The sequence below is a fragment of the Bipolaris oryzae genome, assembly GCF_000523455.1.
Source record: "Bipolaris oryzae ATCC 44560 unplaced genomic scaffold scaffold_114, whole genome shotgun sequence".
Lineage (NCBI taxonomy): Eukaryota > Fungi > Ascomycota > Dothideomycetes > Pleosporales > Pleosporaceae > Bipolaris > Bipolaris oryzae.
Genome location: NW_006911390.1, coordinates 53,580 through 80,728, shown reverse-complemented (window position 1 = coordinate 80,728; position 27,149 = coordinate 53,580). Strand labels below are relative to the sequence as shown.

The 27,149-nt window shown below is 50.3% G+C and overlaps 4 protein-coding genes across 4 annotated transcripts; 2 read left to right on the top strand and 2 right to left on the bottom strand.

Annotated features, from left to right (window-relative positions):
- Positions 1-197: 197 nt before the first annotated feature.
- On the top strand, positions 198-935 carry COCMIDRAFT_7218 (uncharacterized protein; the record flags this gene model as incomplete). The annotated part of the gene is made up of 1 exon (XM_007691939.1): positions 198-935. The coding sequence occupies one exon, from the start codon at positions 198-200 to the stop codon at positions 933-935; it is 738 nt and encodes a 245-aa protein (XP_007690129.1).
- Positions 936-1,477: 542 nt separating this feature from the next.
- On the bottom strand, positions 1,478-3,100 carry COCMIDRAFT_101116 (uncharacterized protein; the record flags this gene model as incomplete). The annotated part of the gene is made up of 2 exons (XM_007691957.1): positions 1,478-2,918; positions 2,973-3,100. The coding sequence occupies 2 exons, from the start codon at positions 3,098-3,100 to the stop codon at positions 1,478-1,480; spliced, it is 1,569 nt and encodes a 522-aa protein (XP_007690147.1).
- Positions 3,101-3,682: 582 nt separating this feature from the next.
- On the top strand, positions 3,683-4,497 carry COCMIDRAFT_38710 (uncharacterized protein; the record flags this gene model as incomplete). The annotated part of the gene is made up of 3 exons (XM_007691948.1): positions 3,683-3,752; positions 3,815-3,918; positions 4,117-4,497. 3 exons carry the CDS (start codon positions 3,683-3,685, stop codon positions 4,495-4,497), a joined length of 555 nt encoding a protein of 184 aa, XP_007690138.1.
- Positions 4,498-4,930: 433 nt separating this feature from the next.
- Positions 4,931-27,036, bottom strand: COCMIDRAFT_7215 (uncharacterized protein; the record flags this gene model as incomplete). The annotated part of the gene is made up of 7 exons (XM_007691938.1): positions 4,931-10,710; positions 10,764-14,915; positions 14,968-17,393; positions 17,488-24,033; positions 24,105-25,576; positions 25,628-26,448; positions 26,559-27,036. 7 exons carry the CDS (start codon positions 27,034-27,036, stop codon positions 4,931-4,933), a joined length of 21,675 nt encoding a protein of 7,224 aa, XP_007690128.1.
- Positions 27,037-27,149: the final 113 nt, after the last annotated feature.

Sequence of the window (27,149 nt, the reverse complement as noted above, 5' to 3'; positions counted from 1 at the left end):
CGACTTGGCATAGAGTCTCGATCTACATCATCCACCTGGCAGTCGCTCCGAGAATTGGGAAGAAACCGGTCATTGCCAGTTGTCCAATAGTAGCAAACACGCCATATGCGTGATGTTTCTTAATCGATTGTGTGAATGCGCATCGAAAAAATACTATCCCACTATTTTCTCTCAAAATCAATCGTTCTTTCTATGCAATGTCAAGCACTCCAAGTTTACCAAAATACTCCCAACTTCACGGCAACGAAAGCTACAGCGATATCGAGCCGCCACCAAGATCTCGAACAATCGATAAGATCAAATATGCTTTCAGTGCCACCGCGCTGGGCCTAGTCGCCTTCGGCATCATCCTCGCTCTCTTACTTTCCCTCTCTCTCCTCCTCGTCCTGATATTCCCTCACATACTTCCAAACCTGAGCTCCTCATGTTCTGCATCACCATCATCATCTGCGGGTCACTCAGGCGCCCTCCAAGCGCCCTCGGGCTACAAAGCCGGCACCTCCCAACTCTGCGGTAACTCTCCCGCCGAGGCTGAAGCCGCAGGCTGCGTCTTCGACCTAATGACCGTATCCTGGCTCCCCCTCGAATGCTACGACGGCGAACTCACCACCAAATTCATGGAAGAAGGCCCCTGGAATTTTTACCTCAGCAACTCCACGCGACCCGAGGCGCTTCCAGAAGAAAGAGTGCAGATACCTTCTTTAAAAGATATCAGCCAGACGACCGAGCTCATGTGGACGGATCGCCGCTTCCACGTGTACCATTGCATTTACGGGTGGAAGATGATGCATCGGGCTATTGAGCGCGGGTGGAAGATGGAGAGTTCGCTCGCGACGTATCATCATACGGAACATTGCTCGGATACGCTAGCGAATACGTCGGTGCCGTTGGATAAGGTGGTGACGAGGGTTGAGATTTCGTATCCGGCATGTTGATGGGGTGGGTCGTGTAGCGCGTATAGTGGCCATGTGCCCACGTATGTTTAGCAGTAAAATGGCATTTAATACCCAGTGCATGGCCATTTCACAGATGGATCGTAAAGTGAGCAGCTTTATGTGGAGCAAGAAGACGTTCTAGACGTGACTGTCTGCGTCAGATGGGTTTAGTACGCGAAGTATTGGGGTGATTGAACAACGTATGGGGGGAGAAGGCATGTCGTGCGATAGACGACTTCTAAACTAGTCACCGAAGAAAGAAAGCAACTAGTAGAGATTACGGCATAGGCTTCACAATGAATTACCATGTGGTCCTTGTGATACTAGGTAGCGTTTGTTCTAAGAAAATTCCCACTCCGTTTCATACTTCGCCACAGCCACTCTCTCGTGATTCTTGTTCAAAAGGTTTTAGTATTTTCAGATGGAAGGTTATAGGATATACTAGCTATATCAATGTATGCTTTTGTACTTGGTGCTAGGTACGCAACAGCCTGAGCGCAGAGTCAGTATCTCGCAATTATATACAAGGACGATTCTAAAAGTTATCTCAAAGTCCTGCCCATCCATGCCGCCACCACCGCCATGATACCAGCAAACTTGAAAGCAAACGCAGCCGGATCGTCCCTCTTAGACATCTCCACGAGCTTGAACAGCACAGTGCACCCCAGGGCTGCGCCAATCTGGGGCAAGGAGATGGCCATGTTATGAATGGCCATGATACCTGCTGTAGTCTCATCCACCCATGCTCCTGTGGCCCCCGTGCGCTTTTCAGCTGACCCATGGCCTGCTTCTTTCTGAGCCTTGAGAGTGGCAATTTCGGTGCTGATGAGCGCGTATGGAGCCCATGACGCGATAGACCAGGCAATGCCAAGTGCACCGACGATGACAGTGGCAGCAGGCACAGTGTAGACGAAGCAAGTCAGAAACATCAGAGCGGCAAACAAGCAATGTGCAAGATACCAAACATGGCCAAGAGATGTGGAAAATACTGTAACCGTCGGTATGGAATGACCGGAAGCTGGCTGGCGTGCGGAGTAACGGGCGATGAGCGGTAGAAGCAGAGACGAAGCGAAGGTGACGCTGGCAAAGACAAACGAGGCACGAGTTCCGGCTTGCTTTCCCATGTCAACGAGGCGGGGGTCTGCGCTACCGAAAATCTCAGGGTCGAGGTGGACGTGCTGGTCGATGACGAAGACCTGGTAGACGTAGGTGGTCGAGTAATACAGGACCGAGAACCAAGCCGTGAAGGCGCAGAACTGCACCTTGCAGACCTGCTTTGTAACCGGTGGCAGATTCCCAGCCAGCGCCCAAAGCCGTGCGAACAGGCTCACTGCTCCATGGCGTGTACTAACACCCTTACTGGGCTTGTCGCGTATCAAAACACATGCTGGTGTGATGGTCGTGCCCAGTGCCAGCACTGCCAGCATGCAAAGCGCCTTGAATTTGGTCTCACCCAATATCGGCGCGCACGCCTCGACGTCAGCGAAGGCAGACGCTGAAATGGCCACGGCGCCTAGACCGTTGAAACGCGCAGTCCATGCTGCTGCGGTGCTTTGCTGGTGGGCAGGGCAGCTGTCGACGACGAGGGCGCGCACTCCGTTTTGTAGCGGTTGGATGGCGATGTTCAGCGCACACACCCAGAAGGTCACCATCAACTTCGTCAGGGCGCTAGCCTTTGGCGGGCCCGAGGCGTACATATGCTTGTGTGAAGACGAGGTGCTCGTAAGCCAGTTGGATACATCTTCAGCATAGGCTAGGCCCAGCAGCGAGAGGGCGACAAAGGCGGCACCGCCAGCAATATATGGCTTGCGCTTTCCCCATGGATGCTGAGTGCTGTCTGACATGGCTGCGAACAGCGGCTGAATCAGTGCACCGCTGAGCGGCCCTGAGACCCAAACGAGCGTTGTGATGGAATTGGGTATACCGAGGCCAGTCATGTATGGCGTACCATACGACATGATGATCAGCCATAGTACCTGGATGCTGGCCAACTGTGTCAGCTGTGTCGGTTGCGCACAAAAGGGGGTATTTGCTCACCCAAAGTTAGGCAGTGTCAGCGCAAGCAGTCTCCACATGCTGATGGAAGGTGTGCGTTCCTCAGAGCACTCGAATATGGTGCTGCTTCTTGAGCTGCTAGCTTGCATTTCCATGTCCACTTGTGTCATGTCGACGGACATGGACTGTCGAGGAAAACTTCCCTGCATTGTTGCAAATTTGTGTCGTGGTTTCTTTTTACCATGGCCAAGTTCGCACCAATATGTCTTTTAAGTGGCAGCATTGCTGTCGTCACTTACATACGTCAAAGGTGAGCCCATACAGACAATGGGCAGCCGACAATGTTAGTCGGGGTTGATCATCGCCGGTGTTTAGTACTACGGCACCGAAGAAAGCTGCCAAGACCGGAGGAGACATCCCGGCCTGGTTCAACTTTCGGAACCCACTCCACCAACGTCTCCGCATTCCGACAACAGCATTCTCCTCCTCCGCATCTTGCACACGGCCAGGCGCACACCTCCGCTGTACGCTGTCTGGAAGATGCTGTCGTACCATCAACGCATTCAACAGGCTCCTGGAGTCTCGACGGCCATGGTAATGCCAGCGAGATACATAAGGCATCAGCATCCGGCTGTTTAAACAATATCATCATCACCAGCATTGAGTTCGCAGCTTCGCATTCAGCAATAAAAGCCCATCTTACATCCAGCGACGAACGTCAGTCCTAGCCAAGAACATCGACCACCACAACAATGAGATTTTCCAACGTCGTGACCGTGGCCCTCATGGCCACTTCGGCCGCCTCCTTCCCTATTAGCGCAGGTAAGTCATAGCTTTAGGCAGAGATGCAAAAGGAATCAGTCCATTCTAACACCAGAACGCAGCTGGCAATGCCCCCGCGCCTCTTGAAGGTCTTGAGGGCCTCATGGGCCGCAATGCGGAGCCCCAGAAGCTTAAGGTCGACAAGCGTGAGCCTCAGAAGCTGAAGGTCGATAAGCGCGAGCCTCAGAAGCTGAAGGTCGACAAACGTGACCCAGAGCCCCAGAAGCTTAAGGTTGATAAGCGCGAGCCACAGAAGCTCAAGGTCGACAAGCGTGACCCCGAACCTCAGAAGTTGAAGGTCGATAAGAGGGAGCCCCAAAAACTTAAAGTTGACAAGCGCGACCCGGAGCCTCAGAAACTAAAGGTTGATAAGCGCGAACCTCAGAAACTCAAGGTCGACAAGCGCGACCCCGAACCCCAGAAGCTTAAGGTCGACAAACGTGAGCCTCAAAAGCTCAAGGTCGACAAGCGCGAGCCCCAGAAGCTCAAGGTTGACAAGCGTGAGCCAGAGACCCCAAAGCTCACTCTCGATAAGCGCGAACCCCAGAAGCTCAAGGTTGACAAGCGTGAGCCTCAAAAGCTCAAGGTTGATAAGCGTGAGCCCCAGAAGCTTAAAGTCGACAAGCGCGAACCCCAGAAGCTCAAGGTTGACAAGAGGGAGCCCCAAAAGCTCAAGGTTGACAAGAGGGAGCCTCAAAAGCTCAAGGTTGATAAGCGTGAGCCCCAGAAGCTTAAGGTCGACTAAACATCGGTTCCTGGTGGACCTACTGGTATCTCACACTGCAGCGGTGGATTTTCGGGGATGGTTTAGTGCATTTCGTCACTTATTGGAAGAGTATAGTAGAGTAATGATAGTTCGACGAAAAATGTGAATTTTGTTTGCAAAAAATTGTCTCTTAGAAAACTTCAAACCGAATGTGTTTGTCTTGAACAGTTGAATTGACACTATAGCAGAAAGAAAAGAAAAGTAGTCAAAACTCCTAGCCTTTATCCGCCAACCAAAAAAAAATAATTAAACGCCAGTCCGACCGAAGCCCCAGAAAAAGGAAAGAAAAGCGTTGTAAGACAATCACACCATGGCGAAAACAGATGAAAACTGATTACCCCACCAACTACCATAAACAAACAACTCCTTATGAAAATCAACTAAAAGATAACAAACTACCTCTCAAACTCGCTCACGGCGCCTTAGGAAGTTCCTTATTACTCTCCTTCCTACTAAACCCAAACCGCTTCGCCAGCGTTCCCAACGCACTTCCCCTACGATCCTTGGTCCTCTCCTCTACCCTCAGCCTACCCTTATCGCCCCAAGGGTTCTGCGCATCACGATCAATCTGCTTCTTGCGCTCCGCAGCCACAATGCCTACTTGGTCGAAGAAAACGGATTTATCTAGTAAATCCTCGACGCGCACCTTAAGGCCTTCTTGGTCCAGAATGGAGGCGACTTGTGCTAGGCCCATGATGTCGCCGCCGAGCTGGAAGAAGTCGGAGTTTAGCTCGACGGGGGCGGGAAGACCGTTCTCGTCGTGCAGGATTTGTTCCCATGCTGCGCGCAGGGATTCCGCGACATTGCTTGTTTCTTGGAGACTAAGACCAGTATCTGTTGGGAGGGAGATGGGTTGTTTCTCTGTGGATCTCTTGCGTATCTTCTCTGGATTGATGGTTGTTGGGCTCTGAGAGCTGAATTCTGAAGGCGATGGTAGTACATCGCGGGGGCTATGGGAGAAGGCGATAACGTTGGCGCAAAGCATCTCAAAAACATGTTGTGCAAAATCAGCGGTGATGGTGCTGTTGGGAGCATATGTTAGGCGGACTTCCATCTCATTGTTGGCGCGCGAGATTGTGTGTATGGAAAGATCTGCGAAGTCTTCCTGGGATCCAAGGGCGCCGACAGTGTACTCAACGCCTCCCAATTGCATACTTTGATGACTGACCTGGGTACCCTGGTCGTGTTGCAGAATGCTTGAAAAGTTGGTCCAGTCAGGCCACTCTGTACAGTTGCGAGTGATCTCACGGAAACCAAGTGCCTCGTATGGCATGTTAGATATCTGCTGGTCTTGTATGTTTTGGAGCAGATCGAGCACAGTCCAGTCAGGTCGGTAGGTAACACGCACGGGAACCATGTTCAGGCAAGGACCGACGATATTCTCAATGTTTGGGACGCTTCCGTTGCGACCCGAGATGACGTGTCCAAACACGATGTCGGACTTGCTGGCGATACGTGCAAGAGTCGATGCCCAAGCTGCCTTGGCAACAGTGGCGCTGGTGATGTCGAATCGCTTGAGCGAGGGTGAGTCGACTTTCCTCTCCAGAGTGATTGAGCGACCAGCCGCGCGTTCGTAGTTTGGACCGAAGCGGTTGACAATCTCGGTCATCTTGGATCCACGAAGTACTTCTCTCCAGTGTTCGTGGGCTCCACTCACTGTCTTTACCGTTTCTCTGACAAAGTTGCCGAAACTTGGAGCAGATGAGACAGGAAGGCCGTTGTAACCGTCCTGGAGTGCAAGAAGGATTTTGGACATGCATACGCCATCGTACTGGGCATGCGACAACCTCATGAAGATACGGTGAGCTCCAGTTTGCTTTTGCTTCGCGACCACAAACTGAATAAAGGCTTCGCCGACGCGAGGGCCCATCTCACGATCTCTTTGCTGTAGGCCTCTAGTGAAGGTGTCAAGATCGTCGTCGGTCTGTTCATACATGAATTCCGGTTGAAGTTTGCGTAGAACGACTTGGAGAAAGCGGTCGCCATAAGGAACGAATACGGTGCGCAGAATGTCAAAGGCTTGCACCATGCGGTAAGCAGCTTGTTTGAGCTTGCGGAGGTCCAGTGGTCCTCGTCCATCGAGGTAGAAATAATTGAGCATCCATTTGGACTCCATAATTGAACCAGTAATAGCAAGAGCTTGGAAATCTGTTACGGGAAAGATATCCGAGATACCGCCCTTGAAGACCTGCACCTTTGAGATGACGTTGTCGACGTTCGGATCGCCAAGGAGAGAGACGGATTTGATGTTTGAGCTCTCTACTCCTTCATGGACGGTTTGTGGTACTGGCGACGTCTTGTACGTGACTTTTCGTGGCGTAGACGGTCGTTCTTGAGTAGTCGCTGAAAAGCCTTGCCATCTGTTGAACATTGTGTCGTTCTTCGTGACTTCTGGTTCATCAGTGACTTGTGGGTCATTGAAAGTCAATCCTTGCATGTCACTCCTGAGCTCTGATGCAATGGAATGCATGTCGCTCCAGATAGACGCTGCCCGACCGCGGGATCCGTGACGTCGATGCTTGGACTGATCTCCAACATCCCCATCACCAACTACAGATTCTCCACCCGCTCGTGACATGACTTCGTCAATGACTTCACCTGCAACACGTACCACGCGAGCCATGTCCGCAAAAGTGGGGTTCTTGAACACATCTGCGACCGTCATTGACAGCCCCTCTTCTCTTGCGGCACCAACCAGACGCATAGCGATGATGCTATCCCCACCCAGCTGGAAAAAGCTGGCGTCTTGTTCGATTGACTCTTCAACCATTTCCAGCAGTTCACTCCACAAGTTGAGCAGCTTCTTCTCCACGAAATCAGGGGCCACCTTGGGCGAAGCCTCCGTGGCATAGGCACCCAGGGTAGCCACCATGTCTGCGGCCGTCTGTATTCTGCTCTCAGCGTTGCTGACAAGACTCAGACGACGCGAACGGATAGATTCGGCTCGTATGGAACCCGCAGGAACCATCGGGCCGTCAAGGCTCGCGCGAACACGGTGCGACGTAGATGCTTTCCTACTAAGCATACCCGTCATCTGAGTGGTCATTTGATCGATAGTTGACGAAGTGGTCTCTGCCGGCAACTTGTTTTGAGCGACGATCTGATTGACGATCTGAGGAACCATCTCGCTGACAATAGACCGAATGAGATTCGTCCAATCCGGTGTGCCAGTCGTTGCAGGAACCGCTGCAGTAATATCCGGGAAGGTGATTTGAGGTGTTTGTGGCGGAGAGGTCGCTGACGTGCTGGAAGTGCTTGTCCCAGACCGAAGAGTTGATGGATGCAACGGTGGTGGTGCCAAGTACGCTATGCTTGCATGCGCAGGCTTTCCATTTAGCACAACGTCCAGCTCTCCGATTGTTTGCTTGGAGTCACGTAGAGCTTGTACTAATATTGTAGACATTAGAGAGGATACGTTCTTCACCTCGGTATCAGTAACGGCATCATTCCAGTAAGTAAAGCGTACACCTTCGTCGTGTCGCGTTGCATCGATGTTCACCGTGATGGCAAATTCGCTAGGATCGTGGCCGTCTAGCTGCTCGAACTCAATGGCTGTATTTGTCATTTCATCGTCTAAGCCACTGCATTTTTGAATTGAGATAGCAGTGTTGAAAAGAGCCTTTCCAGATAGCCCTAAATCGTGTTGAAACTGCGCGAGGGAGCAGTGCTGGTGCGGAGTTGAGTCAATGAAGTCCGATTGCACCTTTTGCGTGACTTGAAGAAATTGAGAAGTCTGGTTGATTTCAACGCGCGATACCAACATGTTTAGGAATGCTCCGACAGCGCCCTCTACATTGGGAACGGGCACATCCCTTCCAGAAGTGAGGTAGCCGTAACAAACGTCGGAGGATTTGGTATAAGAACGAAGTACTAGTGCCCAGGCTGTCAAGAATAGATTGGCAAATGTGACATTACTGGCCTCGGCAAGGTCATGTAGCTCTCCAAAGCGGCTGAAACGCATATCGAAATATTTGAGTTGTCGTGGTTTACTTGGGTCTCGAGTTGCAGTGGGGAAGTAGCAGGGACTAACGCCACGAAGTTTTGCTTTCCAGTATTCGATGGCTTCATCTGCAGACAATTGCCGAAGGTATTTGATGTAGTCGCTGTAGAGTGGACCTTCACCGGTCAAGCGCCCTTCGTATGCTTCCTGAAGGTCGTTTTCAATGACTGCAAGTGATCCGCCGTCAATCACCGAATGGTTGACGATGAGTTTGACAATGACCCGTCCCGATGTGGTCTGTATAACAGCGGCTTGGTGCGGAAGGACCGGTTTCTTCTTGCCGTTGAGCGAACTGTGCTTGATGGACTGCAGCATCGCGGACAACTCTGCGTCACTGCACGTGCAAGTTACAACTCCAGAGTCTGGATTCTTGAGCACAATCTGATCGAACACGCCGCCCTTGCAGACGCTATCGATGAAAACAGTGCGCAAAGCTGGATGGCGAGCAACAACCTGTCTCCATCCGTCAACGATTTTCTTGGCATCGACGGGTCCACGTCGCGCCTTGACTTCAAAGACTGTTGAAGACCAGTACGACTCAGGAGCCCTAATTTGACTGAGAATCATTCCGTCCTGGATTGGTGAACAAGGATATATGTTCTCCACATGATCAAACGATGAGATGCCGACGTCGGGCAGTGTCTTGAGCACCCGATCAAGGCGACTGTAAGACTCCAAGGGCAAAAGAGGAAGATCCCCAATTGTGGGTTGGGGCTTGTTTAGCTTGGCTAGCTCATAGGCAATCTCCTCCAGAGTGTGTTGGCATTCGGCAATCCACCTGCGAATACCTTTTTGATTTTTCGAACAGCGGTTGTACATGAAGCTGAATTGGATCTGATCATTAGCCACAATTGCAGATATTTCGAACAATGCCATGCGAGAGGTTTTCTTGCCAACGTCAGCAGTTTCTTCTCCGTCATCGCTGTCAATGCTTGTAGGTTGTAGCAAAGATTTCCCATCGCCAGAACTTCCTTGGTAACCAAGATAGTTGAAAAGAACTTCTATCGGTGCATGGTCTGAAAATTGTTGCTTTCCGTGCTCCGTAAGGAAACGATGTGCAAAGTAAGGCCTTCCACTATCCGCGATCTTTCCGCGCGTATCCTTGACTTGTCGAAGAGTATGAAGAACTTCGTCTTCATCATCACCGATAGGGATAGTGATTGGGTACATCGTTGTAAACCATCCCACAGTCCGGGAAAGGTCTATGTTGCTCGATTCCCATACTTGGCGACCATGAGACTCGTTGAAGACTGTCGGGACCTTGCGATTGATGAAAACACGTGAGAAAGAATGTATAACAGCCGCAAGGAAGATGTCCACAAGGTCTGTTTTGTACACATGATGATGGCCTGTTGCCATAGCAGTGATCTCTTTGGTGACGGTGAAATCATCTCTTTCAACATCCCCATACAGATTGGGTCTTGTGTCCATACCCCAGAATGAGAGATTTGCTGGCTGTACGACAAGAGGTTGTCTTTGGATGGATGATTGCTGAAGCGCGTCCAATGCGTGAATGCCCTGTTTCTCACACCAAGCCTGAAATGATAGACCCTTTTGAAGCGTTGGCATTGAGCTAGTCGACCCCAAGAGATCTTCTAGGTCTTGTATAATCATGCCCCAACTCACGAGATCAACGACGAGGTGATGCGCCGCCATGAAAATGACCTGTTCACCCTTGATATCGAAAAGATTCGCGGCGAACACAGGGCCTTGTCGGATGTCAAGACTCTTCTGCGTATTGGCTACGATAGGGATAGCCGAAGCCACAGTTGAGACGACATGGGCCTCGAATACGTAAGAATTCGCTACCGGCTTGACAAGCTGCTGCCATTCTCCTGCCGTGTTCTTTGAGTAACGGGCGCGCAGCATGCCATGGCATGCAACGATGGCACCAAGGGCGCGCTTGACAGCAGAGGGCTCCACGCGCGAAGTGATACGCAATGTAGATGACTGATTGAAGTGAGTGTTCTCCTCTGTTCCTTCATGTTGGAAATAAAAGCGCTGGATAGGTCCCAGTTGAAACGGTTCGTCAAGTCGCTCTTCGCCGTGGGCTACGGTGGCAGTAAACTTCACGCTCTCTGCCAAATGGGCAAGTGACTTGGCACGAAGCACCTGGTTCAAAGTGACATGAATGCCTTCACTCCTGCATCTTGCAAGCATCTTCATGGCAGCGATGGAATCACCACCCAATGCTAGTCTTGGTTAGCACTGCAAAATATTTGAGTTCGAAATCTAGACCGCTTACAAAGCCAGGATCGATTCGGTTTGACTCTGTCAATCGGAATGTTCAGGGCCTTCGCCCATATTCCACGAAGCATGACAAGGGCATCACTCATCTCTTCTCCTGCATCCCCAGCAGATTCGGTCTGCATAATCTTCTCATATGTAGAATTGTCAAGACTCTCCAACCAGGAACCAACCTGCTTTTTGTCAAATTTAGTAGAAACGAGAGATGGAATGCGAGGAACTGCTATCCACACGATGGGGACCATGTATGGTGGAACTCGGTCCATCAGCCTCTCTCGCGAGCGATTCAGGAGCGAAAGAGATTCAGGATCGGAAAGCGGCGTATTCCATTGAGTGTTCGCGTGTGCCGCCACGCCGGCCGAGAAGCTGACAACAGCAGTAAGCTTCTTGGCACATGGTCCAGTTTTGGGAAGTTGTACGACTAGCTGGCGAATGCTGTCGTCTTGTTGCAAGTTATGTTCAACTTCACCAAGCTCCATACGCTGCCCAGCAAGTTTGATCTGGTTGTCCTTCCGTCCCATGTACTTGATGGAACCATCAGAATCATATGAGACAAGATCTCCAGTACGATATACGCGGTTTCCAGGAGACCCAGCAAAGTCCTTGAGAAAATCTGGGTTCTCGACGAAAGTTTCCGCGCTTCGTTTGGGATCGTTTAAGTACTCTCGTCCCACATTCGATCCTTCTAGGCACAGCTCTGCCGTGGCTCCAACGGGTGCAAGCTGATGAGGGTTGTTGGGATTGGTCAGCCAACCTCGCCCAGTCCTAAGCACATTTCCAATATTGGAGAGGGAGCGTTGCTCCCGTACCTTATCATTCGTGACAGCGAAGATGCAGCACTCTGTCGGTCCATAACCATTCACTAACTTGACTCCAGATGCCCATTTGTTGATTACTTCGGTGGTGATTGCTTCTCCTCCAACAGAGAGCGTTTTCAGAGTAGGAACCGACTGTGGCCCGTCAAGCGTGCTGGCAACAGATGGGGTCATGAAAGCCCAATCAGCCTTCAACGAAGTCAGTGCTGAAGCCAGATCGGTAGTGCTTTTCTCTTCAGACGGTACACAAACAGTGGCCCCAAGAAGAAGAGGTATGAAGATCTCAAGTACAGAAGCGTCGAAAACCAATGAACCGAACTGAATCACCCTCGAAGTAGGAGTCATATGGGCAGCTTCACTGATTGCAATGGCGTTCGACGTGACATTTCTATGCTCTATGACAGCGCCTTTCGGGATTCCGGTGCTTCCAGAGGTAAAGAGAACATAGCAAGCATTATTGCTCTTGATCCTTTGAGGCAGCGGCGCCTCTGGTGCTGGGAGTTTTTGTATAGAATCTCCAGTAACAGTCCGAACGTGCTTCACCAGGGCCTCGAATCGAGATTTGTATGATGGTGAGCAAAGTATAATGGAAGACTTGCATGTCTCAATAATCTGCTCATGTCGGGAGGGAGGGTGTTCTGGCGACAATGGTACATAGGCAGCGCCGGCCAGAATGATCCCCATCATAGCAACGATAGTCCAGAGTGATTTGTCCAGGCATATCAGGACGAGTGTTTCGGGACCGGCACCGAGATTGAGGAGCTCCTGTGCCAGGTTCGTCGCGTACCTAGCGAGCTCAGCGTACGTAAGTTCACCATCAAACGCTGCAACTGCGACTGCGTCGGGTTGAGCCTTCGCGTTGTTTTGGAATACAGCTGGTATAGTTTCATCGACCAAAAGGGGCTCGTGGGCGTTCCATTTGCGAACGAGCTGCTTGTCCTGGTCGCTGAAGACACTGACTTGGCTGATGCGCGTTACACTTTGGAGTTGATTCAATACAGACTCGAACTGGTAAGCGAGTCGCTGAACATGCCAAGAGGAGATGACGTCCGCATCAAAATGCATGAGAAAATCGGTGCTGGAAGACCTAATTTTGCATTCGATGACAAGAGGGTACGTGAAAAAATTACCTTGGTTGCCGTTGTCGTGAATTGACCACATCGTGTTTTCAAGTGCCTCATTGTCCGTTTGAACCACCAAAAGATTCTGGAAATCACAGGCAGCTGCCGCTTCATTGCCAATCGCTTTAATGGCAGATATGCCATAGTGCTGATGCGGTATACGCTCGGTGACATTGGATGCTATTGCTTGAAGAAGCTCACGAATGGTCGCTCCGCTATCGATCTTCACTCTTGTTGGAACAGTCGTCAAAACAGGCCCACATGCGTCCATGATGCCATTGACGGCGATATCGCGTCCGGTGAGGGTCTCTCCAAAGACAACGTCATTACTGTGTGTGTAAGCCGCAAGTACTATAGCCCAAGCCGCTCGAATGACATTCGTGGGTGTAACGTCGACATGCTTGTGAGGGGCTAGTTTCATCTGGTGATGAAGTGTTTGCCCCTTTGGCTTGTCTTTTATGCCGACTTGCGAAGACCTGGGAAACTGATATGCATCGACCTGTTCTAGATTTTTTCTCCAATACTCTTTTGAGACACTGTGATCTCTGTTGGACAGATATTGGATGAATCGAGCGTAAGGGGTTTGCATGACGTTCGATACTCCTTTCATGTAGATTTGCTCGACGCGCTGCAACATCAAGTAGATACTCCAGCCATCGTAAAGGGCATGATGCATTGTCCATACAAAGTACCGCTGATTAGATTCGGTGGTGACGATTGTGTAAGTCGCAAGGCGGCCGCCATGGTGTGAGGGGATTTTTAGCACTTCCACTTGAACATCCTGAAGGGAGCCTGCTTCATTCCAGTCAACTCGGTCCCCCTTCAACACAACCTGCATAAATGCACCAGATGCAAGTTGGATGATGCGAGTGCGTAGGATATCGACCTCTCCCATCGCCTTTTCCCAGGCTGACCGAAACTTGGTCATATCCACGGACTGTGGGAGCGCGAGGACATGCTGGGCAACATATGCCCCCGGCTGCTTGATGGTGAGAGTGATGAGGGCATCCTGAAGTGGACTCGTTGGATACACGTCCTGTATATTTGCGCTGGGTATCTGGCATTGCTCCATAACATTATCAAGGACATCCGATGTCTTGAGAGGTTCTCGAAGAAGTTTGAATGGCTGTAGAGATTTCCCATGCTGGCTAGGAGTGCTGGTGCGCGAGGCGATTTTGGCCAGATCAGCGAGCTTGGGTGATTTGAAAATATCAATGAAGGACAGTTCTAGTTGTTCAGTCTGCACCATCGCAATGAGGCGCATAGATGAGATTGAATCACCACCAAGACGGATAAAGCTGTCATCAACACTGACTGAGGAAGCAGGCAGATTCAGCACTGCGCAAACAGCCTTGTGAATCTTCTTCTCCGCATCTGTGGTAGGCTGCTTCTTGTTTGCCATGCTGCTAAGTCGGTACATGGCTAGCGCTTCACGGCTAAGATCTTGTACAGACCCCCGTAGACGGTTTCGATCCAATTTTCCAGCCGACGTCCATGGCATCTTTTTGACCGGTATGAAGATAGAAGGGATCATGTATGTCGGTAGTGAGCCTGCGAGACCGTTTTCTGCATTCTTGCAGATGTCTCGCAGTTGGTCGTCTAGAGGAAGAAGGAGGTCATCAGAGCTTGCATCATCAACCGTTGCATGCTGTGCGTCTTGTTCACCCTCAACCAGAGAAGGCTGTAAAATTGCGAAGAATACTGCCAAAGCTTTTGCTGAGCTCCGTGTTGAGGGAGCGATGAGTTCGACGGCTGATTGTACGTTCTCCGGGAGGTTCTGGCCTACGTGGTACTCGATTTCACCCAGCTCGACACGCTGTCCATTGAGCTTGATTTGCGTGTCTTTGCGTCCGACATAACTCACAGAACCGTCGCTGTTGTAGCGAACCAAGTCGCCAGTCTTGTACATACGAACAGTCTCAAATGTGCCATGTTGCGAAGCGATCGTTGCCGCCCATGAAGGATTAGTGATGAACGCTTTTCTTGTCTTTTCTTCCTCGTTCAAGTATCCGCGAGCGACAGTGGGTCCCTCAATGACCAATTCACCCACAGTGCCTACCGGCATCAGTTTGTCGTGATTTCGTGGGTGAACGATCCACAAACGACATCCGCTTCCAGTGCCGATAGTACCAGGTTCGGATGCAATGAGCTTGTGGTCGAGCGTGGATTTGTACGCAGTGGCTGCTACAACGGCACATTCTGTTGGTCCATATGCTACATTTTGTGTTAGCTGATGATTCTCAGCAGAAGCTATTGTGATACTTACCATTGATAAAGCATGTGCTGGTGCCCCATTTTTTGAGAATATGCCCAGGGAGCGCTTCGCCTCCGGACACGAGAGTCTTCAAGCAGGAAACGCGCTCTGGCTCAACAGTACCAAGAACAGAAGGGGTCAGGAGTGACCAATTGGCCTTGAATTTGCGAATCGCACCGGCCAAATTGTTCATCCTGTCATCTTCCGAGGGTACACAAACTGTGGCGCCCACTGTCAATGCGGACAAGATTTCTATGCAGCTGGCGTCAAACGTGTACGAGGCGAACTGGAAAGTGCGCGACGTAGCATTGATGTTCATGCGACGAGTGAAGGCAGCTGCACTTGTGCAGAATGCTCGATGCGAAATAATTGTCCCCTTCGGCTTTCCGGTGGTACCAGACGTAAATAGGCAGTACGCTGCATTTTCAGGAGTTGCTGCCGCAAGAAGCGCGCTAGAAGCAGGCGTTGCTAGCTTTCGGGTCGAGCGCTGATCAACTACAAAGGGTGTTTTGGCCACCTCTAATGCAGTTGCTTGATGCTTACGGGAGCATAAGACAACCTCTGCTCCGACGTCCGCTATGAGTTCGCGAAGACGCGTCTGCGGGTGTTTGGGATCAAGAGGAACATACGCGCCCCCTGCTTTCATGATAGCTATCATGCTGACAATTGCCCATGATGACTTCTCGAACAATATGGGAACAAAAGTCTCGGTCTTGATGCCAATAGACTGAAGATGAGCCGCCAACTGATCGGTGACCCTGTCAAACTCCTGATAGGTGAACGACCCATCCCATCCCTCAACTGCTTTTGTCATGCGCGGCCTCGTCAGAGCTTGGTCATGGATGACCTTGTGTACACACCGGTTGATAGGCGGAGGGAGCTCTGCATTCCAACCCAGAATCTGGCGAAGGCTGCCTTCGGTAGATGCATCCACACCCCCAACCGTGAGTTCGCTGGCCACATTACTCACAATGATATTCAAGATCTTCTCGTATGTGTCCGCCATATTCTGAGCCTGGGTAGGAATGATCTTGTCTCGTGAATACCCAAAATCGATAGTGATACTGTCATCCATGACATCCGCATTGACAGTGACGATATACTCCCCGGAATCGTCCGCCTCCATGTTCTCGTAGACAAGCGCTATCTGATCAGGGTCGCGTGAGAGACTGCGGCGCTGAAATGTGAAAGCGGTGTTGAAGAGTGCGGGTAATTGCATCTCATGCTGGACATCGGCAAGAGAGCAATTTTGGTGAGATAGAGCATCAGTAGAGCTTGCTTGCAAAGAGTTGAGAAGTTCGGCAATAGTTGTGTTGTCTGAGAACACTAGACGAGCGCAAAGCATGGTAATGAAACACCCTACAGCAGACTCAATGTTAGTAACAGGTATGTCCCGACCAGATGCTACTAGGCCAAAAGACACATCAAAAGCGCCGACATAGTCTGGAAGAGGAAAGTAGTCAGCAAAGAACCAAAAGTTAATACTGGGACCGTAAGTGTACTCACAGTGTAGAGTCAAAGCCCAAGTAAGTTGAAGAAGGTTGGAAAGAGTGACCCCATTTCGCTTGCAGAATGCTTGAGCTGGATCGATGTAACGTATATCAACAACGACTGAAGCAGGTTCACGCGCAAGCGGCCTCCCGTCGTTGAGATTCGGGAAAAAGCAAGGCTCAATTCCCGAAAGGTACGTCTTCCAGTAAGCCAGATCAGCATCTCTCGGCATGGAAAGAATATGTTCAATGTAATCGGAGTAAAGGGGTCCGATATCTGCTCGCGATAATCTTCTCGCGTACGCACGAGCGAGATCTACAAGCATGTTCGAGATGGAAGTACCGTCATTGATCACGTGGCTGATCTCAATCTTCATCCACACTTCGCCAGACTTCGTTTTTGCGATGGTCATTCTGTGTGGAGGGGTGAAGTCACGACAATCAATTGGAGCCAGGCCACGTAGCGTCTCTACAATGCGACGGTCGTCGCAATCCGCAAACAACTGGACTCTCCCGGCCTTATTTTTGACAACGATTTGGTCTTTGGAGCCGTCTTTGGCAAGGCCATCGATGAAGATGGTACGTAAGGCTTGATGGCGATGAACCACCACCTGCCATGCTTCGGCAAGTTGACGAGGGTCGACCGAACTGTCATCGGTTGATTTGACCTGACATATTGTCTGATATGTGTATAGGTCAGGATTTCGAGATTGCGTGAAGAGCAGTCCTTGTTGCATGGGGGAAGCAGGGTAGATGTCTTCAATGTCGGCAAGATTCAAGCCCGCAGGAAGGGCTTTCGTGATCCTATCGAGACCATTATAGAGCAGCGGCAAACTTCGGAAGTTCTTGAGGCTCAGCTCTTGTCGAACTTGTAATAGTTCATCGATGGCATCAACAAGCGTCTGACGGCATTGTCCAACCCATTCGCGGATCTCTTGTTGCCGACTCCTGGTAAAACCCAACATGTTAGCACGCGAAATTCAATAGCCTAAGGAAATTTGATGGGAACGAGAATATATCTGAATTCTCACAACACACTTACATGTTCCGATTCCAATCAAAACATATGCTGATGGCTCCCTTAGAGATCGCAGCGGTGACTTCGAAAAGAGCAAGACGGGGAACTTCATCTCCAATTTCTTTAGATTTTAGACCAGTGAAAGCAGCAAACATGCCGTCTTTACGATCTTGGTGCTGAAGTCTTCCAACGTAGTTGAACAAAACCTCAGCTGGCCAGTGGCCATCAAATCGCTTCCGGCCTTCTTCAGTCAGATTTCTGTAGGCAAAATACGGTCGTCCTTTGTCTGGAGTTCTGAGCCTGAAGTCCCTCACCCATTGAATCGTGCTGATGATATCTGTCTTTTCATCTGCAGAGATAGGGAGGTAAATTGGAGTCGCAGTGGAGAACCAACCAATTGTCCGAGAAAGATCCTGACGAGAACTGAATGTCTCTCTGCCATGGCCTTCGTTGTGTATCGCAACAGTAGAACGATCTGAAAACGTCTTACGGAAAGACTCGAGAAGTCCGGCAACCAGAATATCGACAATTTCCGTTGCTAAAGCATCTTGGGCACCAAGAAGCAGCATTGTGTCACGAGTGGACAACCCTACTTCTTCACTGATCACATCACCATTCAGATTGGGCCGCCCTTCCATACCCCAGTAATCAAATTTGGCAGGCCCAACTTCCACGGTGGGGAAGACTTTCCTAGGGTTTTCTTGTTTGACCTGCAAAAACTGCTGTTGTAGCCATGCATGGTAAGGAAGACTCTGAGGAGAAGGCTGCACTCCATTTAACAACGCCTGGAGATCTTCGAGAAGAACACCCCACGAAACGATGTCGATGACAAGATGGTGCGCAACCAGTGTCAGTACTTGGGAGAAGTTATCCTCGATCTCGAATAGATCAATGGCGAAAGTCGGACCACTGGTGATGTTCAAGCTCGCCTGGCTATTGTCAAACGCGCGTTGTAGTTTTGGATCACTCATCTCCTGTACGCGATGATGCTGCAGCCTGAATGAGTTTTCGATATCTTGCTCGATACGCTGCTTCCAGTTTCCCGTTTCATTCCTGGTAAAGCGACCTCGGAGCATAGGGTGAATTTTGACCAGAGCCACAAGTGCATTTCGAAGTTCACTCTCCTCGATGTTTCGAGAAAGGCGCAATGTCTCAGCCTGATTGAAGTGATTATATGAGTCGCCAACGGTTTCGAAGAACACTCTTTGGATTGGCGAAAGACCAAAAGGTAAAGAGTATTCCATGGCTTCAGGGGCAGGTTCAGAGTTCAGAGAGAGGTCGACTGTAGAAGCCAAGGCTGTGATTGACTTTGCACGAATAATGTCTTTTACGCTGATTGGAAGACCTTGCGCGCGACACTGTGATGAGACTTGCATAGCCGCAATCGAATCGCCGCCGAGATGTAAGAAGGACTGATTGAGCCGAATATCACTAGCAGGTAGGTTCAATGCTTTGGCGAATATCTCTTGTAGCTTGTGTTCGATAGAAGATCCACCATTCGTATCAGGAGAATCTGCACCCATTGTCGAAATCATTCGATAAGTAGCTTGGTCCATTTGCTCCAACCATTGGACCGCGCGTCTTCGATCTAGCTTTCCAGAGGGCATCAAAGGGAAGCGATTGATAGCAACCCACAAAGACGGGATCATATACGTTGGTAGGCGTTCACAAAGGTTGTCCCTGATGCTGGCAACTTTCGGTGAAGCAATCTCCTGAGATATGATCTGCAGTGGGCTTGCAGTGCCCAATGCGGCGGCCGGCATGTCCTGCAGTGAAAGTATTGCGACTAGCCGTTTCGCACAGGGGCCCTTGGTAGGAACAGAGGCGAGAGCGCTCTGTACCATATGGTCATCGAGGAGCTTATGTTCGACTTCAGACAATTCCAATCGTTGGCCCCGAACCTTAGCCTGGAAGTCCTTGCGACCAAGGTATAGCATTGTACCGTCTTCATTGTACTTCACCAAGTCTCCAGTCTTGTAGATGCGTAGGGGTGTGTTGTCGTTTGCGCCAAGCAAATCTATTGACCAGCGTACCGCTGTGAGGAATGCCTCTGCTGTCTTCTCCGGGTTGTTGAGGTATCCTGCACCAACTGCACCACCCTCTAGCAGCAACTCGCCGACAGCCCCGACAGGTGCAAGTATGTGGTGATTGTTGCGCAAAACAATCCATCCTCTGGCTGTAACAACATCGCCCAGATTGTTTGGTCGTGTGCGGGGCGTCATAATATTACAGGTAGCTACACAAGCGCATTCAGTTGGACCATAGCCATTGCCGAGTGTGACCTTGTCCGCCCATGTCGTGAGATCCTGCTGAGACATGGCCTCCCCAACCAAGAATAATGTTTTAAGATGCGGAACTTGTGACGGAGTCATTGTACGGACGACTGAAGGCGTTAGGGCAGCCCAATTCACATTGAACTGGTTGATAGCTCCCACAAGATCATTCGTCCGAGCGGCCTGATCTGGAACGCATACAGTACCGCCATTCATGAGAGTAGTGAAAATTTCAATTAAGCAAGCATCGAAAGTGTAGGAAGCGAATTGGAGAATCCTGGAAGTCTCGGAAATCTTCCAACCTGGAGCGAAGGCAGTGGAGCTAGTGACCCAATGCACATGATTAACTACAGCCCCTTTTGGCTTCCCAGTTGATCCAGAAGTGTAGAATGCGTATGCTGGATCATTGTGATCAACCAACGGAAGACATGGGAGATGTGGCTTGTTGTAGATGGTTGACTCTCGATCCACCACTTGGGCTCTGCAGGGAATCGATTCACAGAGCTCTTCGTACTGCGGCGCGCAAAGAAGTAGTTCTGCACCTACATCCCCCACTATCTCACGAAGCCGGAGGACAGGAGCTTCGAAGTCCAGAGGGACAAAAGCAGCACCTGCCTTGAGAACAGCAAGTATAGCAACGATCGTCCAGCCGGACTTGTCAAAACAAAGCGGCACGAATTGTCTAGACTTTACGCCCAAGGCTGTCAGTCGGTATGCAAGTGCTGTAGCGCGTTCATCAAGCTCCTGGTAACTCATGACGCCAGTGTCCCAAGCGTCGATAGCAGGCGCCGTGGGCCTTCGTGCGGACTGGTCTTCCTGGATGACGTTATGAATGCATCTGGGGATGTTTGGCACAGGATGGCTGTTCCATGCACTAATCATGTCTCGGTCAGCGAGATTGAGCACCTCAATCTCGTCCAACTTCTTGTCCATATTGATGTTGGCATTCAGTTGACAGAGCAGGAACTCAAATTGCTGAGTGATGCGCTCGACAAGCCACCTTTCAACAACGCGATCATCAAACAATGCTTCCACACGGACACCAGATGAGTCCACTTTGCAATTGAACGCAAAGGCGTAGTTCAGAAAATCTGTGCCAACGGTGTTACTACTCTCCATCTGCCAGAGTGAACCGTGCGTATCAATCTCATCGGCTGCTTCGATACCTAAAAAGCTCTGGGCCTCGCAGGCTGCCGCTGTCTCTGAGTTGAGTTTGCGGATATGTTGTAGACCGGCGAACTGGTAAGGTAGAGACAAGGATGACTGTTTCTGAGTTTGTTTCAGATATTCGTGAACTGTCAGATTGCGGTCAAGCTGTAATCTAGCAGGGGCAGTTGTGATGGTGGGGCCAATGATAGCCTCAATACTAGGAACGATGGCTTCGCGACCGCTGTTCGTCTCCATCCACACCACGTCATCAGAACCTGAATATGTGGCAAGAAGAAGGCCCCAAGCGGCCCGGATTATTGAGGGTACCGTGACTTCCAGTTCCGCATTTCGCTTCAACTGAACACGATGGACCAACTGGCCATTAGTCTCAACGTGATAATCCGGAGAAGGCAGCTGAGGAAATTGAGTGGTCGTCACATTGTCAAGATGCGACATCCAGAACACATCCGACTCCTTCTGGTCCAAGGAGCAAAGATACTTCACGAAGCGTGAGTAAGGAACCGTGGCAGGTATGTCTTGCACATCATTATGGTAGTGCATTTCCACTTTGCGAAACAGGTTTGTCCAGCTCCAACCGTCGTAAATGGCGTGGTGAACCGTCCAGACGAACATAGGTTGGGCGGTGTTCTCTCCTACAAGAGTAAGAGTGGTAAGTGGTGCCCCGTTTTTCGCGGGAAGCCTTCTGGTACTTTCATTGATGTCCTGTGCTCGAGAAATGGAGTGCCAGGGAAGCTCCTCCCGGAGAACAACCTGAAGAAACCCATACTTCTCAGAATAGACGATACGTGTCCGAAGGACGGATTCGGCAGCGACTACTGTTTTCCAAGCAGCTTTAAAGCGTGGGAGGTCGATACCCAAAGGCAATCTGTAGACAGGCTGCACTACATAAGTGCCAGGGTCTTTGTTGGTCAGCATGATGAGGCCCTCCTGGAGCTTGCTGCATGGGTAGATATCCTCAATCGAGTCTAGAGAAACACCACATTCTGAGGCTGCAAGCCCCAGAACAGCTTGACGGTTGGCTGCTGGGAGCATATCAAAGGGATCCGCATCCGTGACGAGCGACATCTCTTCAGAAGAAACGACAGCAGTGGCTGCGAGATCGACCAACTTTGGATGTGAGAAGACATTTGCCACATTCAAAAGGATGCCATCTTTCCTAGCCGCAGTCACCAGTCTCATGGCACTGATGGAATCACCGCCGAGTCGGAAGAAAGAATCTTCTGCGCCAATTCCGCTTGCCCCACCACTGAGTTTCAGCACAGAAGCCCAGACACGTGCCAAAGTGATTTCGGTATGCCCCTCGGGTGCGCGGCCACTCTTTCCTGCTAGCCGGTAGGATGCGAGCTGCGAGTCTGAAACTGCTGCTGCCAATGTTCGTAATACTTTTCGGTCCAGCTTGCCTGAGGTAGTCATTGGCATGCGCGTGACTGGCATGAAAACCGAAGGAACATAATAAACAGGCAGAGCATTAGCAAGAGCCATTTCTGCCTGCTTCGCCACTGCTCGCAACGACTCGGTCATTTCGCTAATAGCCACAATTTCTTCATCTTCAGACAGACAAAAGAATGCTACTAGAGCTTTAGTGGAATTGCTGTCGTTGAACTTGACCAGTTCGACGGCCGATTTGGCGCCGGTCGTTAGGTTGAGCTTGAGGTGGTGCTCAATTTCACCCAACTCAATGCGCTGTCCGTGAAGTTTGACTTGCGAGTCTTTCCTACCCAGATACATCATTTCACCGTCTGAAGTATACTGTACAAGGTCTCCGGTGCAATAGAAGCGGCGCCCAATGGGTCCTGTAACGCTGGCCCACTCGGGATCAGTGATGAAAGCAGCCTGCGTCTTTTCCGCGTCATTCAGATAGCCACGGCTCAGAATAGGCCCTTCGAGAAGAAGCTCTCCTTTGCATCCTATCGGCATCAAGCGATTGCGGTTTTCAGGATCGACAACCCACGCGACGCAGCCGATAGCTTTGCCGATATTGGTTGCTTCACCACGACCATCACTGAAGTCCTTGAATGCCGAGTTGATTGACGCTTCGCTAGGCCCATACTGGCCGATAACCGATACGTGTTGACTCCAAAGCTCGATTAACGCCTTGGTCAGCGGCTCCGCACCAAGACACATTCGCTTCAACGTTGGAACCTCTTCTGGAGAAAGCAAAGAAGCCACTGTCGGTGTGAGGTCCATTATGTTGACATTGAGCCTGGTTACAACTCCGGCAAGATCATTAACCCGCTCAGCCTCAGAAGGAACACACACGCAACCTCCCCTCTGGAGGGTAGTGAACATCTCTTCGAGTGAGTTGTCGAATGTGTAAGATGCGAATTGCAGCATGCGCGAGTTATGGTCCAGACCAATCTTTGTTCCGTGTGCTTCCGCACTGGTGACGATAGCGGAATGCTCCAGCACCACTCCCTTGGGTCTTCCGGTGCTACCACTGGTGAAGATGACGAAGACTGGATGATGCGGCTGTACGCCTGTGCAGATCGGGCCGCGAACTGCTGGGAGACTTTGTAATAGTGATTCATCTACAACGATCACCTTGTCTACGAGACCATCGAACTTTTCGGCGCGGACAGTTGTCGTTAAAACAATCTTCGAGTTAGCGTCCTCAAGGCGTGTCTGTAGAGCGTTCGCAGGATGCGTGGCGTCAAGAGGAACGGCAGCGCCACCTGCCTTGATGACGGATAACATAGCGATGATAGCAAACATGCTTTTATCAAAACATGTTGGAACGAATGTCTCCGGTCCGACGCCTAGCTGGACGAGATGATGTGCTAATCGATCGGTAACGACATCCAACTCAGCGTACGTATACTCTCCATCATGTGCACATATTGCCTGAGCATCGGGCTGGCGGGTAGCCCATTGAGAAAATCTATCATGTACACATTCATTGATGGTTGCTGGCATGATGTTCCAGTCATGGATTTGCCGGAGATGCTTTGGGCTGATATGTTCCAGAGTTGAAATGCGCCGTTTCGCATGGAAAACAATATTCTCCAAGGCTCGAACAAAAGTGTTAGCGACGTTTGTAGCTTGACCCGCAGTGAGATGATCAGTCCAATAATCGAGATCGACTGCTGTGCTGTCATCACCAACTTCAATATTGATGCTGACCGGATACCTAAGCATCCTGTTAGTAAAATGATGGCGGAGGTGTTTCTTCAAGACTTTGATGTCAAATCTGTAACTTACTCAGTCGGGTCATAGATTGGGCGAACTTCCTGTAAGCGGACTCCGGAAAGATCGACAGCCTGATCCTGAGGCAAGCGACGGTACGACAGCGCGGTATTGAACAAGTTCGCGCCTGACAATTGAAGAGCATGTTGAACATCAGCAAGTGCTGTGTGGCGATGTGGGAGAGCTTCCATGTAGTCTCTTTGAACGTCCTGTAACACATCGAGAAGACACCGGGATCCATCAGAAAAGTTTACCCTACAGACGAGTGTATTGATTAATGGACCGACGATGCTCTCCACGTCTTCAATTTCTTCCGAATCCCTTGCAGATGTCAGGTATCCGAACGTGACATCATCGCTACCAATATAGCAACTGAGCGTGAGAGCCCATGCAGCATGAAAGACATTTGACAGTGTGATACCGTTAGCGTTGCAGAAGGATTGGAAGTCGGGCAAGCTGATGCTAGATAGATCCATGCGAATCGTGACCAGCTTCTTTTCCAGAAGCTGGCCTTGTCCGTCGTCGAGAACAGGAAATGAAGAGATCTCGCTACCATGTAGGTAGGATTTCCAGAAGTCTAGACTGGCTTCCTCTGGCTGCCGGGTAAGCCATGCAATGTATGCGCTGAGCGGTGTACAGTCAAGTGTGAGTTTTCCCTCGCATGCTATCCTCAGCTCACTGATAAGTAAGCTCATAGAATGCCCATCCATGATCGCATGGCTGATATCTAGAGAGCAAAAGATCTTTCCGTCGGCTGTATCACATATTGTTAGGCGATGGTTCGGACATTGGCCGCGATTGTAAGAAATGAATCGCTGCTGCTCAATGATTCTGATAGCATCATCTTCATCCGCAGCCTCAAGGTGGACAATGTTGGCCTCAATGTTCTTGAGGACAATTTGGTTGTAGAGACCTTTCACACCCACATTCTCGGCGAAAACAGTTCGCAATGCTGGATGGCGCTTGACAACCTGTTGCCAAGCCTCGGCAACAGTCCCCCAAGATATTTGGGACTCTGGCGCTAAAACTTCATGAAGTGTAGCAGCAGCATAGTACCCAGCATCTTTAGTCTGTGATAGTAATAGCCCTTCCTGCATGCTGGAGCAGGGATATATGTCTTCCACATCGGTATCAGGAATTCCCATGGCTGAGACTCTGTCCAGAATGGAACTGAAGCTCTCTTCGGTGAGAGACAGAAGCGGAAAGTCGCTGAGAGTTGGCTTTGGCTCCAACACATTGAGTCCGCGGATCATATTTGAAATGGTCGCCTCGCACTCTGAGACCCATCTTAAGATATGTGACTGATGAAGCATAGAGCGGTTGAAAGTAAATGCAACCTTGAGACGACCTTTGAAGACAAAGGCGGAGATTTCGAAAAGCCCCCATCTGCAAGTTTTATGGCCAAAGTCAGAAGTACCGCCGGCCTTACCAGTCTCACCAGCCATGGTACCCACTGGCTGAAGAAGAGCGTCCGCCCTTTCAAGTTGCTGACAGTCATATTAGTGGAATGTCGATAATGAATGAGACTCTGAGCATACCTGATATTGACCAAGATAATTAAACAAGATCTCCATTGGCCAATGTGACTTGAAGCTTTCACGACCGTCCTCGGTGAGGCATCGTCGAGCAAAGTATGGCCGACCGTTGCCAGGGATACGTCGTTTGAAATCCTTCACCTTGCGAACTGTATCCGTAAACTTCTCGGATGGAGTCACGAGGATGGGTGACAAAGCGGTAAACCATCCCACCGTACGAGTGATATCGATACTAGAGTCCCATGGCTCGCGGCCATGGCCTTCATTGAATATCGCGGGAATTGGTCGATCAGTGAAAACTAGAGACCAAGATTGAATCAAAGACGCAAGCAAGACTTCAACCGGCTCCGTCTTGTAGGCATTGTGACAAGTTGTGAGGAATGCTGAGCTGAGCTCGTTGTCAAGCTCAAAGCTAGCATGGCTTGCATTGCCATAAGTGTTATCCTGGTGCTGAATGCCCCAATATGAAAAATCCATGTGTGGGACATCAACTTCGGGAAGAATCTCACTGAGTTTCAAAGACTCTGCATGGTCCTGTTGCAGTTCAGCCCATTTCTGGAATGGAAGTGCTGGCGCCAAAAGCTGCCCGCCTTTCAAGATTTCTTCGAGCTCTTCCAACAAAAGTCGCCACGTGACTAGATCAACGACGAGATGGTGGCCAGTGAGAAACGCAAATTGCTGAGTTCCGTAATCAAAGAACTCAGCGGCGAATAGTGGCCCAGCGGCATGATCAAGGCATTGCTGCGTATCCTCAATGGAAGCGTCTATCGTCGCTTGGGAGGTAACAGTGGAATGGCGGAAGCGATAAGACCCATCAATATCGTCTAGAGCGGTGATTAGCTGCGTGCATAGTAAAGTCAAGTACATGGCATGTATAAAGGCTGGAGCCTGAGCAAAGAGACGGAACAAAGTGAGGTCACGTGGGTTGACATACTTGTAAGACGCTGTTGCCATCCGTGTTCGGCTGAATGGGAGAAACGTGCGCGTAGCATCGAGTGACGAGTGACAAGCTGTCTCACTGCGGCATGAAATTCGCTTGCACTGGTTATTCGTGCGACTCGAAGGTAGAATGATTGATTGAAGTGGCCGTCTGTGTTCGGCCGTTGGAAGTAGAGAGACTGGATCGGTGAAAGATCGAAGTCTTCGTCAAAGTACTCCTCGTGATCATATGGCGAGTTTTCCACCTCTTTGACCGCAGTTGCCAGCTGGGTGATGGATCGACTTCGTAGGACATCTTGGACGCCAAGACTCAAACCGTCCTTGCGGCACTGACCAACGACCTGCATTGCGGAAATAGAGTCACCGCCCAAGGATAGAAAGGACTGATCAAGGGGGACATTAGGTAAGTTGAGGACGTGAGCCCAAATTGATTGGAGACATTGCTCCATCTGATTGTTCGCATGAGACGCCATTGCTGGTTGTGATTATGGAATACCTGAAAGACAATGAGCACAATGAATAGAAATCCGAGAGGACATGGAAGCAATTGATAGCATGCAAGAAGCTCACAAGGTAATTCCTTGTG